Source organism: Limulus polyphemus, unplaced genomic scaffold (genome assembly GCF_000517525.1).
Source record: "Limulus polyphemus unplaced genomic scaffold, Limulus_polyphemus-2.1.2 Scaffold2552, whole genome shotgun sequence".
NCBI classification, from domain to species: Eukaryota; Metazoa; Arthropoda; class Merostomata; order Xiphosura; family Limulidae; genus Limulus; species Limulus polyphemus.
Window position 1 is genome coordinate 33993 of NW_013668162.1, and position 8332 is coordinate 42324.

At 34.9% G+C, this 8332-nt stretch overlaps 1 protein-coding gene across 1 annotated transcript in view; it reads right to left on the bottom strand.

Annotated features, from left to right (window-relative positions):
* The window catches only part of LOC106467279 (signal transducing adapter molecule 1-like), a 70844-nt gene that overhangs the window by 14130 nt on the left and 48382 nt on the right, over nucleotides 1-8332 (bottom strand). Inside the window, exon 11 of the mRNA XM_013927612.2 lies at nucleotides 5404-5612. Coding sequence (XP_013783066.1) covers nucleotides 5404-5612 — 209 coding nt within the window. The remainder of the gene's footprint in view (nucleotides 1-5403; nucleotides 5613-8332) is intronic.

The following is an 8332-nucleotide window of genomic DNA, read 5'->3' on the forward strand; positions in this document are numbered from 1 at the left end:
TAAAAATACTGCCTACAAGAAATCTGTCACCAAAGTACACCATATATATATATATATATATATTATATATGTATGTATAATTTTATGAAAAATAAGCTATTTAGACTAAACATTTGTCTTTTCGTGTTATAATTTGTAGTCATTCTAGAATGAAAAAAGCATAATTTATGTTTATTTCCTACTTTTTTATGGTGGTTACGAGATTGGTCAAATCGAACGATCATGTAAAAAGATACTGTTACGACAGCGGTAGTCACGTGATGCTGGTAACACATCATGATATTCTAGAAGATTCACAAAGAAATGAGATGTACACTTTTTGTATATATAAGACCGGTAAGAAGTGACGGCAACAATGTAATTGAACTGCAGACAGAGAGAGACGTATTGTTGAGTCGAGCACGTGAGACGCTCGTTGTGAATTATAGCTTTTGTTATAGCGTGACTGTGGAAATTAAGTATATTGCAAAGTTATATTCAGAAAGAATAAACCAGTTTTATTTAGGAAAGAACTTGTATTGCTAAAGTTTTTTCGGAAAGAATTTTTACGGAAAATTAACTAACGACCAGAGACGCAACAATACATTTGATAATTACCTGGAGGTTATAAAGATTTTGCATGTAAAATTTGAAAATTTTCTGATTTATAAAAGTATTTTCAATCTTAAAATGAAAATTACTTTGCATATTGGATACTCAACATTCAAAAAGAAAAAAGGCATGAAAAAAACATTACTTACAAAAATCTTAAAACTTAATAAAAATAATTTGATATTTTGCATAAAAAAGCCTTGTAATATTTGCTGATAATCTGCAACATTTCGTGAAGATACATTTCCATAAAATAGAAGCAAACCTCACCCTCCGGATAGAACTGCATAGAAGCTGCACACAAAATCTACCTCCGGAAGTGGATCGCATCTAGAAAATATAAGCAACCTCACCCTCTGGATAGAACCACACAGAAGCTGGGTGCCACATAAACCTCTGGGACCCAACACATGGAAGTGGAGCACATGATTGCATGCCAGTGTCTTAGGTAAGAAGAACCTGCTGGGTATAGAAGGACATAGGTAGAATGATAAGGAATCCTGTGCACATACAGCACAAACAATTCCAACTGGTGATGTCCGCAGGACAGCAGCAACAAAAAATAAACCTTAAGGAAAAGGTGATACATGGTACATGAGGCTGAGGGCTCAAACGGATGTTGAAAAAAGAGCATGTAATACCACCTTAATATCCAAGTTGGGTAACTGAAACGGTCGTTTGGGATAAAAGACACAAAATGATTTGAGAAGGCTAGAGAGTACTGGGGACTCAAATAATTTTTGTCTCTTCAATTATATAAAGGTAGTTGATACAGCGATTATGAAAGACACAAAACCCTTGTCAAAGAGTCAGGTCAAAAAATGAGTTATGGTTGGTACTTCTGGATGAAGTGGGTTCAACCTCCTTGCAATACACCACTGTCGATATGTGTGCCATTTCTGTTAATAAATGACCATTGTGGGACTACACAGAGACTGAGACAGATACATGACAAACTTAGAAATTAAACCCTGATGCTGCGCAAAGGACCAAATAACCTTCATGCCTGAAGCTTGAGCTTTGGGATGGCTGGGTGTACAATGTTGGAGATGGCCAAAAAGGGAGCATTAGTGGTGAGCACTCCTGAAGGTACTGCAGAAGCAGGAACCAGGGTTAAGCCAGCTAGCTGGATGCTACCAACAGAGCATAACAAGGGGTTGAATGAATCATAGCTAGTACTCTGAGTAACATACGAATCAGTAGGAAGGCATAGAGGTGCAATCCTGCCTAGTCCTGACTGATCTATTGCCAATGCCCAAGGGTGAGGTGCCGGAGACCAAAATGCTGGTGGTTGAGTGTTCCAATGAGTGGCAAACACATGGATCATTGCTGTCCCAAACCTCAAGCAAATCCATTCCCTCAGATGATAGGATGGGAGTGGGCCCAATAAAGAAGATCTAAATTTTAAAAACAAAGAGACCTGGACCGAGTGCCCCCTTGATGGGAAATGTCAGATATCTCTATGGAATTGTTGGAGTGAAGCATGACAATTTTTCCTCTTAATAAATCTGGAACTTCAGACATCACCTTTTGACCAACAAATCTGTCACAGCCCTGGAACAAAGTTCCAAAATCTGAGGATCTGCAAGAGGAGGAAACTCTACAGGTTGGGTGGATAATGGTGGTGAAGATGTGAACTGAATGACTGATCCTGAGACAATGACCTGTAGTACACATGGATCTGTGATAATGGTTTTCCACACATCCAGAAATTCTTGAAGCCAAGCCCTAATAGACCCCATAGATATACAGTAGTCACTGCCGTCACTGGTGGCAATCCATCCGATTGGAGGAACCATGTGGATATGGGCAGAATTTATTCTGAGTACCAATGGACCGAGGGCCTGATGTTGGAAGTCTGGACACTCGAATAAGGGCAGAACTATGACCCCCTGTAGGAGCCAATGAAAGTCGAGAAGCCAACAATGACAGGGATGAATCAGCCAGGTGACATCAAAGACTCCAGAAAGCTAAAAAAAAATCAAGGGTCGTAGAAAGGTGGCCTCAACAATGCATCTGTACCCAAAAAGTCCTAACAACATAACAACTAAGAGACTAGGGAAACTGCAGAAGCTGACAATTGAACCAATGTAGATGGTAACAATCGTCCCAACTCATCATCAAATTGATGTGGCAATCACTGAGAGGCTTCCATCAAAAGTTGGGAGGATGGTAAATATCTTGGTACCATAGTTAGGGGAAGATGAATCTTAAAAACTTTTGATCTATGCAGGTTGACCACAGACTCAGTTCCGGAACCTCACATTTTTCTATTTTTGAGTCTATTTTTCGGGAGTGGTAGGCTAGAGGCCAACAAATATGGCATACAAAGAATAGCAGTCCCTTCACGTAACTGAACAGTAAAATTCCTGCATGAACTGAAATATCAGGGAGCAAATCTAAATTATCACCAGAATGTCCAGGATTGCCCACAAGTGCACAAAAATACATCTTCATCTCACTAAGAATCTATGACTCAGGTCATGGACAGCCTCCACTCAGAGTGACTCCCTCCCCCGACTGTTGACCAACATTAGATATTAGAGGTGGGATAGGAGAGACCTGATTTGCCTCTGTGAAGGAAACCGTAATCTGGGAATTCATGCTATATGTCTGATTGCCAAAAAAAAAAAAAAAAATCAAAGAAAATCAAATAGGTAACACAACGAACGTACAAAGTCATAGTAGAGAGAAACCCGTTAATGAAAGCTTTATCGAGAAAAAGTAATAACATTATCTGAATGAGGTGCTTATATACAGTACCAGGATAGCGAGTGCATTGAAGTAGGTTGAGAGTGTCATGAGAAAGGTATCACCAAGGGCAATTAAGTGGGGAATAAAAGACTGGAGCAAGCGAGAAAAAAATGATTAGATGGGCAATGGAAAAGAAACCCTAGTGGTCAGGTAATAGCTGTAGTATGAGAGGAGGTAAGTATGTTTTGGAACTATATCTATTATCACCCAGCTTTTACATTCGTGACTTGTGTATAAGTAATGACTGTATAGTCATGTACAATGTTCCCCTTTTTAGCTCCCATTTCAAATATCAACACTTCTACATTCATGACTTGTGTACAACTAATAACTGTAAAAACATGTACAATGACAGAACAAACTAGCACTTAAAGACTAGAGTTTATTAGCACTCAGAATTTTCCAATAGGAATGGATATCTATTAGTTAAACCCAGCCACTCAGCTATTCATTCACGTTGAAACCACAGGTTGCAATATTTCATATACCAATTTCTCCATCATTAATACAAGATCTTCAGACCTTGAATCCTACACTAAAGAATGCTTATTGTTAGTGAAACACCACCCCACTCTTAATGACTTAGAAGTATCTTTAGACCTAAAATATTTTAACTAACAACAATCAGCCATTAGTTGAGAATATACATAACTGACGTCTCATGCAACTTGTAATTTTGCTACTTCCATAAAATATTCAATAATCTGTACTTTTTTCCATTAACCACTTTATTAAATATATCAAGTTATTGAACTTACTATACCATTAGTTAATAAACATAATTATAATATTATTTACAGATTTCACTAAAGACAGAATAAGTTTTGAAGCTTTTATAAATAAAAATGTCAACTGTTTTCATCTTTATTAAGATATTTATGAAATATGATCAGTTAACCTAAATGTAATCTGATGTAACTTACAGTCTGAATAATGGGGAGGGGGTAAGAGAGGATTAACTTTATGTCAACAGCTGGGTCAAAGTGCACACACTATGACCTTTTAAAGAATTACACTTCAAATTTAATGTAAAAACTTTAAATAAGCTTGGCACCAAAATGTAGTTTGTAACTCAAATTTGTGTATTATCTAAGTTCTAATTTTTTTAATTTCAAAAAGAAAAATTTAAATAAATTCTCAATCTTCACATCTCTCTGTGTTACATGATGCCTCTACTTTCCATATTTAGATTTTCTTGTACTATTATAAGGTTTTCTCAGTGTCCAACTAATGAGAAACACATAGATATTAACAAGCAAGAATAACATGCCTCTCCCATATCATCAAGTACTTCAAAGAAAATTATCAATAATTCTCTCAGACATTGCTATTGTATTAACTATATATTTCTTACTTTTTATTATATATTTCCTAACAAAAATAACTGAAATGTAAAACTTAGAAACTTTCTAGGCTAAATAACAAAATATATATGAACATTGTTAAGGAACCAGCTCAAGCTAATTCCATCACAATTATAACTCAGTTGGTTGTAGATACTAAGTTTTCTTGCTGTGGTTAAAGTTGCCTATAACATAAAATTAAAAGCAAGCAGAAATGTGAAAAGATTAGAATGCTAGGACTGTTTTGATAAATAAATGTAATTGTTTGTTACAATCTCTAATTTTTCTTTTTTTTTCCTCTGTACATTGATGATTTTGTTTCAGTTCATGTTAGAAAATAAAAGATGAAATAAATATTTGTACTTTTCACAGAACATTCAGAGTTATTATAAACAATACTATGTATAGATTCACCAAAAATAGGGATAAAATAATGCATGCCAAACTTTATGTCTACTTAAGTACTATTCAAAAAGTGAGTTGTGTTAGTCATCTTTAAATTCAATTCTCCAAACCAGTCACTTCAAAGTAACATTCTGTTATTAAGTAAATAATTATTTTCTTTTACAAAACAGTAAATTTTGAGACAGTGTCTATTTAATTTGCATGTCATTTAAAAACAAATTGTTAAACTTCAAATTAAATTCTTCTATGCATACCAAATTTAATGAATCCTGCTTATTGCATACAACATTTAGAGAGTAAAAACAATAACCTGTCCATGTGGTGGTGGAGACATAGGCATACGAGAGTCAGGTGGTGGATAGGTTCCATAGGGGGTTGGTGGAACAAACTCCCTCATCAAATCATGATACATGCCAAGGGCTTCCATCAGCTGTTTACTGACTGCTGCTAATGATGCATGATAGTGATCAATCCTATCAACTTCCTTGTCAATTAGTGGACCCATAGCAGTACATTGTTCTGTAAGAATATAAAACAAATTGTAAACTAACTGCAAAGAAAGCAAAAAAAATAAGGCTAAAGGGAATAATTTCATATTTTTTTAAATAAAAAGATAACTGATATCCCTGAGTCCTTGAGATAAATATTACATAACCTAAGTAAGGTTGTATCTTATATCTCAAAGTCTGAGATAAAACCTTATATCCTGATCTACATAATATAATATCATATGTCACAGAGTCTATTTATCTCCCTTATATCCTAGTCTACATAACATAATATCTTATATCTCAAAGTCTGAGATAAATCCTTATATCCTAGTCTACATAACATAATATCATATGTCACAGAGTCTGAGATAAAACCTTATATCTTACTCTACATAACATATCTTGTATCATTGAGTCCAAATAAGGTTGTATCTCATATTCTTCAATAAAAGATAAAACTTTGTATCCCAGTCTAGATAAAATCATATATATACTAGTGAGCTCAAATACAGATGTATCTGGTATACTTGAGTCTATGTGTGGATGTGTCTTATATCCCTATATCTGAATAAGGCTGTGATTTATATCTATAGGTCTGAGTAAGGTTGTGTCTCATAACCTTCAGTCTGGGTAAGGTTGTGTCTCATAACCCTAGGTATGAGTAAGGTTGTGTCTTATAACCCTAGGTCTGAGTATGGTTGTGTCTTATATCTATATGTCTGAGTAAAGTTATGTCTCATAATCCTAGGTCTGAGTAAGGTTGTATCTTATATCACTAGGTCTGCGTCAGGTTGTTAGTTATATTCCTAGGTTTGAGTAAGGTCATAGCTTATATCCTTAGGTCTGAGTAAGGTTGTGTCTTATATCACTAGGTCTGAGTAAGGTTGTGTCTGATAACCCTAGATCTGAGTAAGGTAGTGTCATATATCCCTAGGTCGGTCTCAGTAAGACTAACTCTTATATCACTGAGTCTAAGTGGGATTTAATCATATATTCCTGAGTACAAGTAAGACCATATCTCATATACACAAGTCTAAGTAGAATCTAATCATATATTCCTGAGAACAAGATTATATCTCATATACATGAGTCTAAGTGGGATATAATTATATATTCCTGAGAACAAGTAAAACCATATTTCTAAGTAAAATGAAATTTATATCCTTGAGGTTCGAAGAAAGAAATCCTCATATCTCAGGTTGATGTATAATTCCTCATTTTTATAGTAAGCAGCCGATATGAAGTTGAATCTAAGTTAGAAAAAATAAGATTAAATCACATAGAAGAACACAATGTTCATATCTATGAATTAAGTTCTTCCACACAGTCTCACCCCAAGTTGAATTCTATAAACCTTGAAAGGATTTGGAATTTTAATAATATAAATCATTATTCACTGCATATTTCTGTAATGATCCACAGACCAGCAGGTGGAAACCACTGCTCAACTTTAACAACACATCCCTTACAAGAGTTCATTTTCTAACACTTCTGAATGATTAGTAATAAGTCTTGTTAACATTAACAGAATATTTTCATTAAGCTGGAGGAACAGTGAATAGTTGAAAATTACTTAAATTACATAAAGACATTCTAAGTTACTTTTTACACAATGTCAACAGTAAGGGTATTTAAATGATGACTCAAAGCTATCTATTAAAACACTGTCAACAGTAAGGGTACCTAAATGGTGACTCAAAGTTATCTAATTATTAAAACATTGTCAACAGTAAGGGTACCTAAATGGTGACTCAAAGTTATCTATTTATTAAAACATTGTCAACAGTAAGGGTACCTAAATAATGACTCAAAGCAATCTATTTATTAAAATATTTTTAACAGGAAGGGTATTTAAATGATGACTCATAGTGATCTGTTAGGTCATCAAGAAATTAATGTCGCTTTTTTACATGAAAAATCCCTAACAATTTATATATCAAAACCAAACATATATTAAATAAAATAATCTCCACTCTTATTGATGATGCTTTTTCCATCTTACAATCAGGTTGTTAATGCCCTGACTAAAGAAATCACTCTACTTTGAAGCAAAAAAACATGTCAATGTCCTCTTTAACACCTTCCATATTTGCATACGTTTTCCCACTAAGATGGTGTTGCAGCAAATGAAAAATATGGTAATCTGATGGTGCCATATCTGGAGAATATGGTGGGTGGGGAAGAACTTCCCAACCCAACTCCATAATCTTGTGTTGCATGGATGTGCATTGTTGTGGAGAAGAACACTTTTCCAATTGATGAGTGAAGGGCATTTCTGATGAAGGGCTTGATTTAAACATTCCAGCTGCTGATTATAGATCTATGCATTGACAGTTCACTGTGGATTGAGGAGTTTGAAATGAATTACTCCTTTGATGTTCCAACAAATGCAAAGCATCAATTTTTGCAGATGAAGTCCAGGTTTTGGGGTTGGAAGTGTTTTTTGTCTAGGACTGAGCCATTGTTTTGGGCATTTAATATCCGCATAGAGAATCCATTTTTTATCACTGGTGACAATTCTGTCCAAAAACGGTTCATGCGCATTACGTGCCAGAAGAGACAAAGCAACGTTTACACATTGGAAACGATGATCATCGAAGAGTTAGTGAGGCACCCAAACACCTTCTTTATGGAGTTTTCCTATATTCCTTAGATGTTGACATATTATTTCATGAGACATACAATTTCAGGGCCATTTCATGAGTGTGTTGCCTTGGGTTAGACTCAACAAGCATCTTCAGAGCATCA